General features: G+C 34.3%; 1 protein-coding gene across 2 annotated transcripts in view; it reads right to left on the bottom strand.

The window, feature by feature from the left end:
• Positions 1–20,699, bottom strand: part of USP47 (ubiquitin specific peptidase 47) — a 107,516-nt gene that overhangs the window by 36,856 nt on the left and 49,961 nt on the right. For both annotated transcript variants that reach the window (XM_045484521.1, XM_045484520.1), the window contains 4 exons: positions 19,778–19,874; positions 17,923–18,068; positions 17,294–17,373; positions 14,383–14,532 (listed from right to left, as the gene is read on the bottom strand). In XM_045484521.1, coding sequence (XP_045340477.1) covers positions 14,383–14,532; positions 17,294–17,373; positions 17,923–18,068; positions 19,778–19,874 — 473 coding nt within the window. The remainder of the gene's footprint in view (positions 1–14,382; positions 14,533–17,293; positions 17,374–17,922; positions 18,069–19,777; positions 19,875–20,699) is intronic.

Raw genomic sequence — 20,699 nt, 5'->3', positions numbered from 1 at the left:
AATTATGTAATATGTAAGGAGATACTTGGAGACCATGCAAATATCCTGAGTCTTAAACTTTCCGCCCTAGATTTAGCGTCCACTAACGGATTCTTGCTTAAACCAAATTTTCATATGTTTTATGAGCCAACTTAAAAATCTTTTTAATAGGCAACTTAAGACCATTCATATTGGATATGATGTTTTGTTTCATCTAGTTTATAATTACTGTATTAAGTAATATTTACTGTGTTCTTTTCTCCATGTGCTGTGTTCTGCTACTTCTTACATTTTCTTTTGGTATTTAGGAAGGTAATTTTGTTGTAGTGCATTTATTATACTTGTGTTTGCACCTTAATCCCCATTTTTCCCCTTTTCTTTACTTAAGCTTTTAGGGTCCGGTTTGCCAGTTTTAAGTGTTATCCTTTGTCTGTTACCCATTCAACAGTCTATGATCTCATTCTACTTTCTCTCATTTTCTCCCTTCCCCTTTTGAGTGGTATTCTTTTTATTTCATCTTACATATAATATGTTATACTTCTACTTATGTCCCCACCCTTGCTCCATTTAGTCCTTACTTCTATAAATAAACACATTAAATGTTCATAGTCCTTTTGCTGACGCTTCCCGGGGGATCTCTTCACTGGATGGAGTTTATCCCCTAATAAACTCAAGAAGAACTCATGGATATAGTATCATTTCAGTAAGTTCTTCAATGTTCAAGAATGGAATTTCTAACTGCCATCATAATTGAAGAAAACCTTGGCTAGATGTCAAATCCTTGGTCTGTACTTTGTTTCAGTGAATTTCTTCAAATTGCTATTCTGTTGCCATGATTTAGTTGTATGCTGCTCTTCCAGTGTATGACGCCAACTCAATTTATCCTTAAAGTTTAACAGCTTACTAAAATATGGTCTGAGCTGATCATTCCAGGTCAATTTTCCCAAGTACACAGAAGGTCCTTCAAAAGGTAGACTTAATTTCCCTTATTTCCAGAAAGTTTTCTTGGCTAATAGTTCCTAAGGTTTGTTCCCCTGTGGCGTTCTTCACAAACTCAGTTACGTTGGACACCCTCTGCCAGGCTTTTATTTCTCTGAGATCCTTTTTTCTTTCTCTCATTTTCATTCTACGTCCCTCTTTAGATTTTCATTCCATTCTATTCTCTTGAGCATTTTATAATTTGTTCACTTCTAATAACAATTTTGTCTTTTTCTTTTCTTTCCTGAGTTTGATCAATTCATATTGCATTTCCTATTGTTTCTTCATTTTTCTCCTTAAATTTTTGGATACCAGGTTTTGTTTTGCTTGAGAATATTTAATTTAGTCTGGAGTACTGTGTTACAGTACTCTGTGGTTATTTTCCTCAGGGCTTTTTTTTTTTTTTTTTGGCAGAGTGGATTTTTATCAGCTAAAATGCTTTTATACCTATTTTCTGTTCTCTTCTAACAGTGGTGCTGTGTAAATTTGATTCCCAGCCCCCACCCACCCGGTCATTTTGTGGGCAGCGTTCTTTAGTTTGAGAGTACCTCAAACTTTTGTCAACTTAGTGTAGTTTCTATATGGGTAACAGGAGTGGAGAGCTTGAGGTCTTTCATTCTACAGGACATACTTTTTCTCTTTCTTCTGGTTTTCTCTTCACCACTGACTCAGAGGCATCATACTTCTCTATCTTCTGTCGCAGAGACAAAATTCCTCCAAGGATGCCACGTCTTCCTCGAGATCTCCTTCCCTGTGGCCGATGCTATAAACTCTTTTGGCATGTCCTGTTGTACTTTTTCCTTGTGAGGGTGATTTTTGTATTTATTTTGTTTAAGTCCTTCAAGGCCTTCTCTGTTTCACAGTCTCAAAGGCTTTCCACTCCATCCTCTCCACATATATAGACCTATAGCAGCAATAGAAGCTCTGTTGGAACTTGATTATTTTGCTACTTACAGGTAATTGGAAGTTTATGGCATTCTGTCCCCGTAATGAAGAAGTTATAGGTTATCCGCATTTCATTTGTGTTCCTTTTTGTCTAGGTTTTCTGGGAAAATGTATAGATATATACAGATTCACATGGCCATCATTATCTTCCAGACTCAGAAACCAGCTCAAGCTATATTATAATAATTTTCTATAGCTTCCTAATTCACTATTTAACAAGTTGGCTCCAGGATAATTATAAACAAGATTAGTCAGTCATAAAAATTAGTTTCAATTCATCTATGCCTTCAGCAAATAAATTATGTAAATGTGGTCATATACATTTATCTTCATTGAATGTGATGCATAACTAAAAATCATACTAAACTATATGTTACATATTAAAAGATAAACTATGGATTACAAAAATGGAATAAAATACTATACTGCACCATTATTAATACACACAAAAATTTTTGCTCTGCTTATCATCAGCTGTCCTCTTGAGTATGTTAAATTACTCACATATCATGTGAGCTTTGGGTTGACCATGATTGTTTATCATCATTCCAGAGTGAAGATAATAGTTTTTTTCTAGTTTACTCCTATTATACAAAATGTAATTTATACATTTTATAGACTGTAATTTTCAGAGTTCAGAATAGAACATAGAGAATTCTTACATCATTCATTAGTTCTTCATATAAAAAAATACTGGTTACTACAATTTTATAGTTAAAGCAGAAAATCTAGGCACAGTGCAATTATAATATATATCCAAGGAATGGCATTGCCTATGAATTCTTTTTTTTCTTTTTACAATTTTTTTTTTATCATGAAATGTCTATTTTATTTTGAATACAGAAATGGGTACTAAAATAAGATACTTTATTTTTCAGATCAAACATAAATCAGAACTACCACTGGTAACTTCCTAACCAATTTTAATGTACTAATTCTGTGCTACTGATATACAGTAATATGTCTTCCTTACAAATATATCCAACTATCTATCTTTCCAGAACATATACTTTGGTTTTTTGTGTCGTTTTGTTTTAATTAGGAAAAGAACTTTATCCTAAGCCATCCACTTTTTCTAACTGCAATTTTTGAGATAATTGTAGTTGACAATTATAAGAAATAATACAGAGGCACCTGGCTGGCTCAGTCAGTTAAGTGTCCAACGTCAGCTCAGGTCATGATCTCATGGTTATTGAGTTCGAGCCCCTCTAAGCTGTCAGCACAGACCCTGGAGCCTGCTTCAGATTCTGGGTCTCCCTTGCTCTCTGCCCCTCCCCTGCTCACACGCTGTTTCTCTCTCCCAAAAATAAATAAACGTTTAAACAAAACAAAACAAATAATACAGAGTCCTTTGTACTCCAGTTCCGTCCAGTGGTAACTTTTTTTTTCTTTGTTTGCAAAACTATAGTATAATACACAATCAGGATATTGACATTGATCAATCTACATTATATTATTCAGGTTTTCCCAGTTTTAGTATACTCATTTGTCTGTGTATGTGTGTGTATTAAGTTCTATACAATCTGATCGCCTGTGAAGGTTCACATATCCAACACCACAGTCAAGAGACTGAACAGTTTCTAAACCACAAGGATCCCTCATGTTGCCCTTTTAAATAACCACCTTCCTGTCCTTCCCCTGGCCCTACCACATCTATAAGCTTTGGCAATGATTAATCTGCCCCAAACCCTAAAATTCTACCAAAAATGTATATAAATGGAATCATATCACATGTAACCTTTTGGGACTAGTTTTCATGCAGCATAAAAATTCCCTAGAGATTCATTCCAATTTTAGTATGTATCAATAGTTTGTTCCTTTTTGTTACTGAGTAGTATTCTATGGTTTGTATGTACCACAGTTTGTTAAACCATTCACTAGATGAAGGACTTCTGGGTGAATTCCATTTTGTGGATATTAAAATAAAGATGCTATGGGCATTTGTACACAGGTTTTTATGTGAACATAAACTTATACAAATTTTCATTCTGTAAGTTACCAAGAGTATAATTGCTGGGCTTTATGGTAATTGTATGTTTAGTTTTATAAAAAAAACTCCCTTTAACATTTCATATTCCCATCAAGAATGTATGAGTGATCCATTTTCATCACATTGTGACCAGCTTTCTGTGCTGTCATTATTTTTTATTTTAGCCATTCTGCAGGTAAAGGATATCATCACCGTGGCTTGAATTTGAAGTTCCCTTAGTGACAGTGGACTTTTCCTGTATTTGACATCTGTATATCCTGTTTGATGAAATGTTGTTTATGTCTTTTGCCAACTGTCTAAATGGTTTTTTTTTTTTTTTTTTTACTATTGAGGTTACTACTTTTACTATTTTGAGGTTTCTTTACATATTCTAGATATTAGTCCCTTGTCAGATACGTGGTTTGCAGAGTTCTCCCAGTCTGTAGCTCTTCCTTTTATCCTCTTCATTCACATGGGCTTTCAAAGATTAAATGTTTAATTTTGATGAGATCCAACTTTTCAATTTCTCCCTTTGTGGACCATACTTTTGGTATCAAATCTAAGAACTCGTTTAACTCTAGAACTGGAAGATATTTTTCCTATAGTTTTTAAATAAAATTTATACTTTTAAATAAAATTAAAATTTTTAAATTAAATTTAAATCTATGATCCATTTTGAGCAAATTTTTGTACAAGGTATAAAGTTTAAGTAGAAGTCCATTTTTGTGCATAGGGATATGCAATTGTTTCATCATCATTTGTTGAAAGACCATCCTTCCTCCACTGAATCACTTTTGTGTCTTTCTTAAAAATCAGTTGGGACATACTTGTGCAAATGTACATCTGGGTTTTCTATTTTGTTCCACTGATCTATTTGTCTATCCTTCCACCAGTACCAGTCTTGATTACTGTAGCTCTATAATAAGTTTTATCAGGTAGAATGATTTCTCCCCTCTATTCTTCTTTTCCCCAAATTCTCTTACCACATGTAGCTTATTTCTTTGCCTTCTACATAAATTTTAGAATAAGCTTGTCTAGATCATCAAAAAAATCTTGCCAGATTTTGAGAAGAAAGGCTAATTAAACTATAATCTTGGGGAAAACTGACATTTTTACTATGCTGAATCTTCTAATTGGTGAGAACAGTATGTCTTTCCATTTATTTAAATATTCTTTTCAGGGGCGCCTGGGTGGCTCAGTCGGTTAAGCGGCCGACTTCGGCTCAGGTCATGATCTCGCGGTCTGTGAGTTCGAGCCCCGTGTCGGGCTCTGTGCTGACAGCTCAGAGCCTGGAGCCTGTTTCGGATTCTGTGTCTCCCTCTCTCTGACCCTCCCCCGTTCATGCTCTGTCTCTGCCTCAAAAATAAATAAAAAGACATTAAAAAAAATTTTTTTTAATATTCTTTTCAGAGTTAATACTTTCTTATACATAGGTCCTGTACGTATTTTGTTGGATTTACATGTAAGGTATTCTTTTTCCACATTTGTAAATGGTATTGTACTTTAAATTCCACTTTGCACATGTTATTTGCTAGTTATATTGAAATACAACTGATTTTTGTATGTTTATTTCATACCCTGCTATCTTGCTAAGCTCACTTACTAGTTCTACAGGGTTTTTTTGGGGGGTTGTTTGTTTTTTTCTTTTTTTAGATGCCTGAGGACTGTTCTACATTAAAAAAAAATCATGTTACCTAAATGGGGGAGGGGTAATTTTATTTCTTCCTTTAATTGGAATGCATTTTATTTCCTCTTCTTGCCTTATTGTGCTGGCTAGGACTCCCAGGACTATAATGAGTAGGAGTGGTGAGAGTAGACAGACATCTTTGCTTAGAAACAACCTTCACATTCTAGGGGCACCTGGGTGGTTCAGTTGGTTAAGCATCTGACTCTTGGTTTGGGCTCAGATCATGATCTCATAGTTTCATGAGTTTGAGCCCTGCATCACGCTCTGCCCTGGCAGCACGGAGCCTGCTTGGGGTTCTATCTCCCTTTCTCTATTCCTCCCCCACTTGCACTGTCTCTCTCTCTTTAAATAAATAAATGAACTTAAAAAAAAAATGTTGGGGCACCTGGATGGCTCACTCAGTTAAGCATCCAACTCGGTTTCAGCTCAGATTATGATCTCACGGTTCAAGACTTCGAGCCCTGCATTGGGCTCTGTGCTAACAGTGCCTGGAGCCTGCTTAGGATTCTCTGTCTCCCTCTTTCTCTGCCTCTCCCCCACTCGCCCTCTCTCTCAAAAATATTATTATATTATAAAGTACCATGTTAGCTGTAGGTTTTTTAAATATGTTCTTTACTAATTTGAGAAAATTACCCCTATTCCCAGTTTTCTGAGTTGTTTTTTTTCTTTTTTAATCATGAGTAAATACTGAATTTTGTCAAGTGCTTTTTCTGAGTCAATTGATGTGATGGTGTGAATTTTCTTCTTTTGACTATCAATATGGTAGATAACTCTGATTTTTAAATACTGACCAGTTCTGAATCCCTGAAATGAACTCGACTTGGTCATGGCATATAATCCTTTTTACATATTGCTTAATCTATCTGCTAATATTTTGGTAAGGATTTTCTTATCTTTAGGAATTAAGGGTACTGGCTTGGTCAATTTTAACTGTCTTTGGTTTAGTATCAAGATAAAAGTAACTTCACAAAACAAATTGGGAAGGGTCCCCTTCGTTTCTAGTTTTTAGAAGACTGTGCACTTGGTGCTCACTGTTCTAAAATGTTTGACACAAGGCTGCAGTGAAACCATCCCAACTTGAGAGACTCAATTTTTGAGAAATTTTTAATTATGAATTTAATACCTTAACAGTTATGGGGCTATTCACATTATCTAATTCATACTGGAAGAATTATTGTGCTTTTGAAGAATTGATTCATATAAATTATCCAATTTATGTGTGCAGAGTTATTTGCTGTAGTCCCTTATTATCCTCTTGATATCTGCATGATCGGTAGTGATATTCATTTCATTCCTAATACTGCAAATTTTTGCCTCCCCCCCTTACTACAGGTGTGTCAACTGTATTGATCTTTCCAAAGAACTAGCTCTGCGTTTCACTGATTTTTTTCTTTTTGTTTTCAATGTCACTGATTCTGCTCTTTTCTTTATTATGCCCTTCCTTCTGCTCACTTTGGGTTCCTTTTGCTCTTCTTTTTTCAGGTTAGCTGGAAGCTTATTGATTTGAAACGTCTCCCCTTTTTTACTAATATAATCATTTTAATAAAGGTGAGCATTTAATGCTGTAAGTTTCCCTCTCAGTACTGCTTCAGCTGTGTCTCAAAATTTGATATATTTTCATTTTCATTCATTTCAAAGTTTTTGTGGTTGTTTTTATTAATTTCCCTTAAGTCCTCTTCTTTGACTCATATTATTTAAATGTTTTGTGTATTTTTCTTTTTTGTATTTTTTATTTTTTTAAGCTTATTTATTTAGAAAGAGCAAGGGAGAGCGAGAGTGTGAATGCACGGGAGGGACAGAGAGGGGGAGGGAGAGAATCCCAAGCAGGCTCCATGCTATTAGCACAAGCTTGACATGGAACCATGAAATCATGACCTAAGCCAAAATCAAGAGTCGACGCTTACGACTGAGGCACCCTGGCGCTCCACATTGTGTATTTTTCAAACATCTGGTGGCTTACCAGTTATCTTTTTATTATTGATTTCCAACTTGATTCTGCCATTGTTGAAAAACACACAACGATTTTAATTTTTTCTTTTTTTTTTTTTTTTAGCTTTTAAAAAAGATGTTTATTATTAACAGAGGGGGCGGGGGAGAATATGAATGTGAAGCAGGCTCCAGGCTCTGAGCTGTCAGCACAGAGCCTGATGCGGGGTTTGTCAATGGTGTTGTTGAGCTCTTGATTTGCTAATTTTCTGTCTAGAGGTTCTACCTATTATTGACAGAGGGGCATCAAAGTCTCCAACTATAACTGTAGACTTGCCAATTTCTCCTTTCATTTTGGACAATACTCTCATATATTTGTCAGCTCTGTTATTTGGTAAATACACATTTAGGATTGTGGTCTTCTTGATGAACTAACCCTTTTATCACTATATAATAATACCCCTAATTTCTAGTAATTTTCTTTGCTCTCAAGTCTGCTTTATCTGATATTAATATAGCTATTTCTCTCAATATTTATATAACATTTTTCCATATTTTTACATTTCAGCCTGTCTATACTAATAGATTTGAAGGGAGTTTTTTGTAGCAAGCATACAATTGGGTCATGTTTTTAAATCTGGTATGTGAATCTCTACCCTTTAATTGGTATATAAATGGTCTAACTAAGCCTGCTATCTTGTTTTGTTTTGTTTCTCCTGCTTTACTGTGAATTATCTGTATGTGTTTTTTTAATTCTATTTTCATTCATCTAGTTTTTTGGAGTGTTTCAGTGGTTGCTCTAGGTGTATTATATACACATAACTTATTCTACTGGTGTCATCATTTTATCAGTGCAAGTAAAGTACAGAAACCTTTACATCTTTTTACCCTCTCCCATTTATTATATAACTGTTTTAAATATTTCTTCTACATACATTTAGAACCACATCAAATATATATATTTGATATATATAAAACTATATATATATATATATATAAAACTTTTGATATATAAAACTATCTATACATATATATAAAACTTTTGATATATAAAACTATATAATATAGTTTTGGCTCAACCATCAAACATAATTTAGGAAACGCAGGAGAAGTGAAGTCTATTGTATTTACCCAGATTTTTAGCTTACCATGTTCTTTCTTAATTCCTAACATTCCTAGACACCTTCCTTTTATTATTTCCTTTCTGTTTAGAGCATTTTCTTTAGCCATTTTTTAAGGTAGGTCTACTGGTGGCAAATTCCCTTAGTGTTCCCTCATCCAAGATCTTGATTTCCCCTTCATTCCTGAAGAATATTTTCAGTGGTTGTAAGATTCTAGTTGACAGTGCTTTTCTTTCAACACTTGAAAACATGTGCCACTTTCTTCTGGTCTCCATAACTTTTGATGACAAATTTGCTTATGAGAAATCAGGGTGCTTGTACCCTGTAAGAAAAGGTAACTTTCTCATTTGCTGCTTTCAAGGTATTTGTCTTTAGTTTCCAGAAGTTTGACTATAATTGGACTTGATGTAGAGTGATTCTGATTTATCCTGTTGGGAGTTTGCTTAGCTCTTCAGATCTATAGCTTTATGCCTTTTGCCAAATTTGGGAAATTTTCAGCCATTATTTCTTCAAGTATTTTTCCAGCCCTATCTTCCTTTTCCTCCCAGGACTCCAATGACACAAATCTTAGATCTTTTATTATAGTCCCATAGGTCCTGAGGACCTTTTTAAAAATGTTCTCCAGTCTTTTCTCTCTGCTGTTTAGACTGGGCAGTTTCTGTTGTTCTATCTTCAAGTTCACTGAATCTTTCTGCTATCTCTTCCATTCTGCTGTTGAGCCTATTCATCAAGTTTTTCACTTTGGTATTACATTTTTTCAGTTCTAAATTCCCCTTTCACTTTTCTTTATATCTGTGATTTCTTCCCTGAGATTTCCTATTTTCCTCATTTGTTTCAAAAAGTTTGGGATCTCCCACTGAAGTATTTCTATAACTATTTAAAAATATTTGTCATATAATTCTAACATCTGTCATTTTGCTGTTTTTATCTATTGATTGTCTCTACTTTCATTCAAAGTAAGATTCTTCTGGTTCTTGTATATAGAGTGATTTTTTTTTTTTTTAAATGAAACCCAAACATTTTGGGTTTTATGAGATTCTAAGCCCTATTTGAATTTTCTGGTTTACTGGCTTCCTTTGACACTGCTCCAGTGAAAGAAAAGGTTCCTGCTTCATTACTGCCAGGTGGAAGAAGCCCAAGTTTCCCACATGGCCTCTGCTGACACCTGAGGTGGGAAGGGGCTCTTCATTACTGCTGGACAAGGGTTGGGATTCTGACTGCTCAGTAGGCCTCTGCTGATAACACCCTGGCTGTGAGGGGAAGGCATGTCTCATTACATCTCCCCTGATAGCCTCTACTGACACCATTGGTGGGAAGGGGCTACTCTCCTTACTGTTCAAAGATGGCAAAAATCCTGACTCTTCACTAGGTCTCTTCTGACATCATTCCAGTAGGGACAGAAAGAAGTACCTCTTTACTACGAGGTAGGAGTGAAGGCTAGGCTCCCCATGTGTCTCTAGTGACAGTGACCCAGGGGAACAGGAGAACAGTAGTGGGAAGGTTTGTTACTGCCCAGCAGGGATAAAACTCCTGCCTACCTACTCAGCCTTCTCTGAAAACTACCCAGGCAGGGGGCTAGAAAGCCTAGTTACAACTTCATGAGAACAGAAGTCTGGGCTCCCTACTTAGCCTCGGCTGGCATGAGTTAAGATGGGGGCCACAGTCTTTCTGTGGTGTTTGGCTAGAGCAGAATGGTTATTGCCTAAAAGTTTTCTGCCTTGCTAGGCTGTCCCTTTCCTGGTCTTTTGGCTGGAGACAGCAGGCTTTTCAATCTGTGCCTGTTCATTTCCAGGTTGCCAGCTTCTTCAGTTCCAAGTATGGACTACATTAGGTGAAAAGAAAACCCAGGGAACTCACCCCATGTCATTCCTTGAGTCCTGAGGTCCCTAGTCTTTATGCCTTTTCTCCACCTTTCAGAGTCTTCTTATGTTTTATTTTATATATAATGTTCAAGACTTTCAGTTGTTTTAGCAGGAGGAATAGGGCAATGTACATCTACTCCATCTTCCTGAAAGCAGAAGTCCCCACTTTTTAAACTGGTTCCCACTATGTCCAACCACACAAATTCCTAGAAAAATGAGGGTAGAGTCTGTGGAAGAGATTTTTCTTTATGTGATGCTTACATATTTGGACAAATATGGACCACTCCACCATCCAAATGAGTTATGTGGCTAAGCCAGATATTTAAGAATGTCCAAATCATCTGTTAATTCAGGGTAGAACCTATGGTATAAATTTGTGCATACTAAACACTTGAAATGCTTATGATTCCATAAGTACTTATGAATTAAATAATGTTGCATTAAAAACTTTAAAACAATCATTAAACTATGTTTACTTATGGAACAGAAGTCTTTCACACAATCTGATCTTTCCAAAGACACTTATAAACCCAATTTCAGACTTCTGAATACATATTGTGATAATAAAGATATTTAAATGTACTTACCTAATAATAGAATAAAAGTATATAAACAGAAAACGGGTCTAAAACAATGCCTACACAGAGTAGGCAACTCAATAAATATGTTACATGACAAAAGATATACATAAAAATATAGTGTCGAAAATTTACCATTAAATAGACAAGCTTCTCCCTAGTTAATGTCAAACATATGAGGCTATACCATTTTTGCTTAATTTGTGAAATATGCTGTCAGTAAAAATTAATACTTCCAATTTTTATCTATTATTAGCATGTATTTAGGACTATCTCATTATAATAATATATTCTCAAATGTGCTTAGCAATAAGCAGATGCAAGTTTCTTTGATTATGAAATTTAGAGAGATTTGTTTAGACTGCTCTAATCAACGAAAAGAAAAGGTTCTAGTTATCTCACAAATCATTAAAAAAATTTTTTAAAGGGTAAAAAAAGGAATTTTTGTTAAAATGGTAACAAATGTCCCACAGTAAAAGAAAATTACAGTTAAGTAAATTTCTCTACTACAGGAAACCTCAGGGCATTTAAAATAAAATATGTACTGTTAACTTCTCAAAGAGGATTACAGTTATACATTTCCCAAATTTAATCAAAGAGACCTCCTAAACTTCTATTAAATCCTGTTGGAGATGGAGTGTTAAAAAGAACTCAATCTGAGAGATAAGAGAATGGCAAAAGAACCATGAAACACTGATTCCCAGTTGGCCAGGCAAAATGAAGACCAGCAATTTAATAAGTACCACAGCTATAATGACTAAAATGTAATTCAATAAAGAAAATATCATTAAAAGCTATTTTAAAAACTGCAGGCGATTCTTAGCACTCATTTAAAAAGTAGTCTGCTATCAATCATGCTGAAAGATGATCATAAAAATTTATTATAAATGTCATAATGATAAATTAGCTAAGTGCTAATTCCATTCCTATTTTAATCTGAAATATTACTCTCAAGTTAAATTTGTTTGAACACAGAGATAAAACAACTCTAGAAACTGGATGTTTCAGATGAAGGTTTAAAAAAAAACTTTAATTTTTAATAGAACCTCACACTTAATTGTCTGAGATTAAGCATCAGGTGTTAACCTCACGGTATACATGTATCTATTATATTGTGGCTCATTGAAAAGAATATACAGTAAACAGAACACAGAATTATCAATGTACGTGTAAGTATATACATGTGTTTATGTGTGTGCATATATCCAAGAAAGAGTCCGTTAATAAAAGTAAGAAAATAAATTTTAAGAGTTCAAGTCAAATTAAGGCAAATATTAAATAGTCTGAACGAAATTTAACTAGATTTTTTACAATCCACATTTATACCTAATTCTTTTTGAAAACACATAGAATTAACAAAATACACAATGGCAAGCAGTGATATAAAACTAATTTTAGATGGCTGTGTGATGCTTTCTGTGGCTTCAAAAGTGTAGGTTATAGGTTTTGAATTCAGAAAATAATGGGAATTTACTTACCTCTAACTAAAGTTCTCTGAAGGTAGTATCCTCCTTAGAACCCCTATCTTGGGTAGTTCACCTGCTATAATTTCCCTAAAGAGATTCCAGCAAAATCTAGCAAGTTTTAAGTTCCCTTCTGCAAGCCCTATTAGCGCATGCATGTGTGTTATATAAACTTGCTCACATAATTGCTTCATAGCTATAACTTCCAATTCCCACTGAATCAACACCACCACTATCCATGTATCAGTGGAGGATACTACCTTTGGAGAATGTCATTTAGAAATGTGTCTTTTTTCACTTCTCCAGAAGTATCCTCCAAATCACTCCATTGCTATCTCTATCACATACTTAAGAGAGTGGTGGTAAATCAGCAGGTGAAAAAATAATGACAAAAAGATTTAGCTAAGCAATTATACTTGCTGAATACTCAAATATATGCCAATATAACAAAACAAACAGCACCAGCTTCCTCAACATTCAATTAATATGTAAAAAAACTAAACTGAACATTTATGTGAAAAATCTTTCATAAAAAATTCTTTCATAACCAAAGCAACGCAGAAAAAATTGTCTTTATCACCTGAGACTACCAAATATTTCCCTACTATATTCTGCTAAAGTGCCAATATTAAAAACGATTAGGAAATAAGTATTAAAAGACAAGAATTTTTCAATATGACACTTCTACCTTAAACTAAAAAATAAAAATCAAAAATCAAAACAAAACAAAAATGAAAAACAAAACTAGCCACTTACACCAAGGCCAATCTTCTATACCTAGAATGGCAATTTACAAAGGGTACTATTAACAAAATTTCTCAAATCTATTCAGGAAAGGGGCTGAAACACAGTGCAGGAAAGAAGACTTAATCTTACACTATTCAGAAAAGGTCTTCTACTTTAGATTTCCATGGACTGATTCCATAACTTCTTGTAATTTCTTGATAGCCATATGAAAGTAGGAGAAAAAAGCAAAGGGAAATAATTGTCCTAGAGGCTAGAGGAACAAATCATACTAGACGCACTATTTTAGAGGATAAAAGTATGGAGTAGCTTTAAAAACACTGATTTTTAGCTACAAACCACCATCAGCTTGATAACAACATAAGTAAGGCCCAAAACAAGATGACTCTGAAAGTCTCCCCTGGCTCCTAATAGATTCAGAATAAATGTTTCTGGACATTCTAACTTTAAAAATCAACTTAAACTCCTTTCCATGGCTCTCCTTTTGTGTAAGTAAATACAATAAAATACAATAATAAAATTATCAAAAAGCAATTAAGATATAGATAAGAATGAGAACATCTTAGATACGCTCCCAATGGATTCTCAGTATATAAATAATTAAGCTAATTTTAATCAATCAATCAATTTACATCTGATTCTTCAAATTACTGTGCTTCTACAATGCATGATTTTAAATTAAAGAATAGGGATGTTTCCTTTAAAAAATGTGGCCTCTGTCTATCATAAAAACCAGAGGTTTTTTTCCCAATTTAAAAAAATATATGGAAATAGGCACACAAAACAAAAAGTACTTTCTGATACAAAAAAATGGTCACAAAACAGCGTTTATAAAATAGACTATTTATAGGGGAAAAGGATAAAGTGAGATAATCTAGTCATCTATCAGAAAGAATAAAATACTAAACCATGAGGCCATACATTTGCATTCACTTTCCTTTTTATACATGCACTATTAGGACTCACTGAAGGGTCAAAAATCTTCTAGATCTTGCTAGTTTAAGAGCAGGAATTACTAACAACCCAAGAAGGTGTATCTAGGATGATACTTACCTCACAATAGATTATACCACTGTGCTATTATGTATTCTGTGTATGGATACACAAGCAGTCAGCTGAAAGGTACACACCACACTAGCAAATGCTTGACTGGACCCATAAGGCCGGATGACCAATGGAATATCAAGATATGTGTCGATTCTCCAGCCCTCATAACCACATTCCAGACATCTCACGTAGTCCTTCAGCTTGCCTTGATATAGTTCATTTATAAGATCAGCCTAAAAATAAAAACATTAAAAAGTATTCCTTAAAATTTATTTTTAAAATACACAAAAACACAATAATACCTGTTTTTAAAAATAAATTTCGAAGGCTATTCATCCTTTATTGCTGAAGTTGTGGAAAGCTTTAAGATTTATCTAAAAGTCTAGGGGCGCCTGGGTGGCTCAGTCGGTTAAGAAGTCCGACTTCAGCTCAGGTCATGATCTCGCAGTCTGTGAGTTCAAGCCCCGAGTCGGGCTCTGTGCTGACAGCTCAGAGCCTGGAGCCTGCTTCGGATTCTGTGTCTCCCTCTTGCTGCGCCTCCCCCATTCTCTCTCTCTTAAAAATAAATAAACATTAAAGAAATTTTTAAAAAATTTATCTACAAGTCTATAAAAAATGAAGTTTTGACACAAATCAACTAAAAATCAATAAAAATAGATTAACACTAATTTAAGAATCAATGCACAAAAATTAACTAGTTCAATTCTCTTATCACTAAAAACTCCACTACTAAAATATGTTTTGTTGAAATCAGTTACGAATTTATCATACTATTAAGCCTCATATTATCTTTTCATTAGGATGAGAATACATCTATCATTTTAGGCATGTTAATACTTACATAGCTAAATAACCAGCTATTTTTACGGCTTTATACCTGCATGCCACCACTCTCACAAGAATATATTCTGATTTCTAAACTCGTATCTTCCAGCTCAAGGTGCAAATAAAACTTTAACTTTCAATACTAAACATGAAACAATTCTGAGGGGAAACATTATACTGCAATTTTTTTTTTTTTCAACGTTTATTTATTTTTGGGACAGAGAGAGACAGAGCATGAACAGGGGAGGGGCAGAGAGAGAGGGAGACACAGAATCGGAAACAGGCTCCAGGCTCCGAGCCATCAGCCCAGAGCCCGACGCGGGGCTCGAACTCATGGACCGCGAGATCGTGACCTGGCTGAAGTCAGATGCTTAACCGACTGCACCACCCAGGCGCCCCTATACTGCAATTTTTTTAATGTATAGAAGTTAAAAAAAAAATCTTCAACTCCATCTCCGTCAAAATATCCTCATTTAAAAGAATGGATCTCTCACTAAATCCCCAAATTTAGCCAAATGGGGTTCTTCTGGCCCAGCAGTTAGTTAACTCGCTAAGTAAGGACCCTCCATGTGAATGTCTTGCTTCAAAATTCTTATACCAAAATTTAGGAACGCCGCAGGATTGCCTCAGCTGATCTTAATGGAATTGTTGACCCACAGAGAGACACAATAAGGGGAAGAATAACTTCAGGCCTATGAAGAAACTGCCCCTAATACCATTTACATAAAGTTACTAAAATACAATAGGACTATGTAGAGAAACTAGATCACTATGTAAACTTAAAATTTTTTCAATATCTCTTTTTTTTTTTTTTTTCTTAAGTTTATTTATTTTTGAGACAGAGAGTGACAGAGCATGAACGGGGGAGGGTCAGAGAGAGAGGAAGACACAGAATCGGAAGCAGGCTCCAGGCTCTGAGCCATCAGCCCAGAGCCCGACGCGGGGCTCGAACTCACAGACCGTGAGATCGTGACCTGAGCTGAAGTCGGACGCTTAACCGACTGAGCCACCCAGGCGCCCCTTTCAATATCTCTTAAGAATAGAAAAGAAAGTGTATTAGTCTACCTCTTCCATAAATTTATCTCTCTTCAAATATCTAGGACTTACATTAGCATTAAATTAGGACCGAACATCATTGCCTATACTAATACCATTTATATAATGAAGCCTTCTTCATTCATGTGCCCCAGTCATATTTGATTATGTTTTCTACATCAGGGAGGGCATTTCTAAATGATTCAAACCAGTGTTTTTCAATCAGTTTTGGTAACAACCCACAGTAAGAGAATAATTTAGATCACAATCCAGTACATCTAACTGTAACAAAATTTGCACAAAATAATATTTATCGTTACTTTAGTGATGTTCTCTTATATTTGTCTATACTATTCCATTTTTTTAACTGTTGATGTTTATTAACTAAAATGATTTCATAACACACGAAAGGATCACAACTTCCAGTTTGAAAAACTGTGGCCCAAACCATCATAATAATTCTAATCAGAGGGCAGACCCTCCAGGCTATCTTCCAGATTAGTATCCCTTTTTTATCCCTGTGATCCCCAGTCATTAGAGCCAGTATAAACCCTCTTCCTTACTGAGTTTTGAGCCCCACCCACCCAGTTCAACCTAACTCTTCATGTCACAGTGATATATCTAATGCTCTCCCCACCTCTAACATGTTCTTTTTCCATTGGAAGAAAAACAGAGTCACAGATTAACAGGAATCCTAAATGTCAAAGCATAACTCTTTGGTCAAATGAAGGTAATAATCAATATACTTAATCTGCTATAGATTATATAGTTTACTTAGTAAATATCTGAAAATACTGTTCAAAAATCATCCCCAACACACACACACACACACACACACACACACACACACACACACACACACACGAATTACACAGTTTTTAGTTAAAAAGAGATCATCTAGATCACAAAACCCAACTTCCCTTATTTTAAAGAGGAGGAAACTGAGGTCTAAGGTGGTTTAATGAGGATCTGTATGACTCAGTTAATGTCCAAGTGAGAACCTAGTACTTTCAATTCCCCATTCAGTACTTTAACAACTGGACTATTCCCAAAGTTTTAAAACATTTCAATAGAATAAAAGTCACTTATGAATGATTTATTATAAGACATTCCCCTCAACCCAAGATGAATTACCTGCTCTGTTTGTTTCCATTTCTGTTCCAAAGCATCAAACATGACTCTGCACAGTTCTTGTACATCATGCTGCTGCCAAGCTATTTTAAGATAAAATTTAATTAAAAACAGCAACACATTTAGCATAACAAAACATCAATTTGCTGTTTAAAAGCAAACTGTCAAGAACATGGAAAAGTCTACACAAAATAATTCTAAATTAAACAAAGAACACAAACTATACATTACAGTGATGAAAAAGTAATCACAAGGAAAAGAATCAAGAGATCTTAGTATTTTATAAGTAACACACGCTTTATGGTGCTATGATATTTGCTATTTTTGTTATGTTTTACTGTAGAGTTAAGAAATATATTAAGAAAAATCTAAGACAATAAACTTTAAAAGTTTTCATTTAAGTACATAAAAGTAAAATTTAACCAAACTTACTTTACAAGAAAATTTTAATTGTTCAAAAATTTACCCTGAGAACTTAAATTTTAAAAACAAGTTATTTCTAAGTCCCAGCAAAAAGCAATGAAAAGGTTTATGGTAAAGTTAATTAACTGTTAATACATATTATTTATAATACTGTCTCCCAGAATTCCTTTGAATACTAGAAACACTTATCATTACAAGAGAATTAGTACCCTCACTACTATCCCATCCAAAGCTCCTTGTAACGTCTGTGGTTTCAATTGCTCTCTTTTTGCTGGTTTGTAACAAAACAAAAAGCCTCTGAAGTTGATATGGGATACTTGTCACTGGATCTTCTTCAGATTCTTCAAATTCCCATCTATTGAAATAAAATATTTGAAAATTAGTTATAAAATATTTTTATATTCTTAAAACATCATTAATGTTAACATCATATAATGCAAGACCTTTGAATATTAACTGAAGCTATTATTATCCAACAAAATAGTAGCCTTTCTCTAATTCATAAATTCAGAAGAAATTTAGACTTGAACAAAAAAAAGGCCTAAGAAGGCAACACAAATGAAAGGCAAAGCTCATCTAAAAGTAACCACAGAACTTGAATCTGATCAAGACTCTTGTCCTTATTATTAATTCATACAGGGAACAGAACAATATTAAATGACACTATGGCGTTCAACTAGCAAAATCCAAACTGTGGAAAAGTACAGGAAAAATGACATCAGTTTTCAATATATACCTTTTCAAAAATTAACTGTAAGGAGAAAAAAATATGGAAGGGGATTAAAATAGATTAAGACTCATAACAGTTTTACTGTACGGCTCTTGTTTGGATCCTGATTTGAACAGATCGTTTAAAAAAAATTATGAGGCAATCAGGAAAACCTCTGCACTGACCCGAGAGATAATTTACAGATGATATGATGGGGGTGTGCTTCCAAATAATCAGAATGGAGAGTTTTCCATAAAAAAGACTGGTCATGAGTTGATAAAATCCAAAGCTGGGTGATGGGTACAGAGGGATTCATTACAATGTCCATTTCCACAAGTAAACTTAGATATGAATGTAAATATAGTGCTGTCTGAGCAACACAATCAATATTAAAAGTTCTAAGAATACTTTACATATCTGCAATAATTTCAAGGATACTGTATAAGAGTAGCACAAAAAAAGGAAAAAATCAGTTAATTTGTACTTTGAAATGTCTTAAAAAATAAGTTATGTATACCTTAAAGAAAATATACAAAACAAGGGCATAGTAAATGTATTATTAGATACTCACAAAAATAACTGTCTGACTTTTAGAGTTTATTTAAATATGGAATTTCTTTCAGAGAGCATTTTAAAATACCTAGTGTATATACAGTCTTTTATAAACACACACACACACCCACCCACCCACCCACCCAACATTATATTTTAATTAGAAACAAAGTTTGTAATTTTAAAAAGATATCTTTGTTTCTTAAACTGAGAAGTGAAAAGAAAGGAGAATATGGTTTATATATTCGGATTATCTCAAAAAGCAGACAACAATTCTTTATAAAGATGTTAAAGCTAGGGGAACCTGGGTGACTCAGTCTGTTAAGCGTCCAACTCTTGATTTCGGCTCAGGACATGATCTCAACAGTTCGTGGATTGAGCCCCAAGTCAGGCTCTGCACTGACAGCTGCTTGGGATTCTTTCTCTCCTTCTCTCTCTGCCCCTCCCCTGCTTGGTCTCACTCTCTCTCAAAATCAATAAATAAATAAACTTAAAAAAAAATAAAGATGTTAAAGCTATAAGTGAGGGAAGCTTAAATAAAGTAAGCTTATCCCAAATGTAAATCTTATTAATTTTATCCTTTGCTAGTCTACATTTCTGGTTCTCTCTCTGCACAAATTTTTCATATGCCAGTCTCTCAAAAGATCTTTTTCTTAAATACTATTCAAGGTGTGTCTTTATGAAGTGAGAAATGCCCCAAACTTTACAAATAAGTGTAAGAAGGTAAATTAGATTTTATTAGTTAAAACCTATACTTTCATTCTTAAATCAATTTTATTTATAAAATCTTGTTGAATACTCACTTATATAATGCATTCCTAAATTCAGGAGTCATAAAAAGTGTCTGCAAAAGGCTGTTCAAGTAGCAAGTCATTGCTTGGTTTACTAATCCCACATATCCTTTAAAAAGAAAACACAAATATACATAAATCAGCATTTACATTAAAAATAACAAAAAGAAAGCTTAATAAGAATTGAATGTACAGTGAAAACTGAGAGACTACGGTTACTAAATTGGAAATTATTTTAATTTTTCAATAGCACCTAAGAAAGACTTTTTTTCTAAAATGTGCTCTATGTAAAAACCTTGCTTCGCAGAACAAGTGAGGATATCTTGTTTAATGTCCAGAGATATGCATGGGTATTATCTAGCATTTAATAAAATTTAAAGAGGAATACTTCAATATAGGTATGTTTAACTGACATAAAAATAACCTTTGTTCCCCAAATTTACTTTAATGATCACACACCCAAAATAGGAAAACTGAACTGAACCAGCTATCTCTTGCTATCAGGCCCTATAAACCAATTCATGCCAAGAATTAATAACATAGGAGATAAATTCATTATATAAAAACTCGGAGTGACTTCCTCTATTTTAACAAGTCCATGAAGTGTGAGATTCTATACATCAGCACACTCTGCAAGAGTAACTATAAAGTAAAAAGAGAAGTCAAAAGTAGGGAAAAATAGAGAGAGGGAGGGGGGAAGGGAGGAGGGAAAAAAGGAGAAGCATATAGGAACTTAAAATTTAAGTGAATGATTAGAATTATTCAGCTTTATAAATCTGATTGGACATGGCTACCACTGTTGAGAACATTTTTGGAATGTCTCTTTTGAATTAGACTTCAGGCCCAGTTTATGAGATACACATACACAAAAAAATCAGTCTCATCATTTTAGTTTACCTCATTATGTGAGGAGAATGTGGTAAACACTTTGCTT

The sequence above is a fragment of the Leopardus geoffroyi genome, chromosome D1 (assembly GCF_018350155.1).
Source record: "Leopardus geoffroyi isolate Oge1 chromosome D1, O.geoffroyi_Oge1_pat1.0, whole genome shotgun sequence".
Lineage (NCBI taxonomy): Eukaryota > Metazoa > Chordata > Mammalia > Carnivora > Felidae > Leopardus > Leopardus geoffroyi.
Note: the sequence above shows the minus strand (reverse complement) of the source record. Positions and strands in the feature narration are given on the sequence as shown.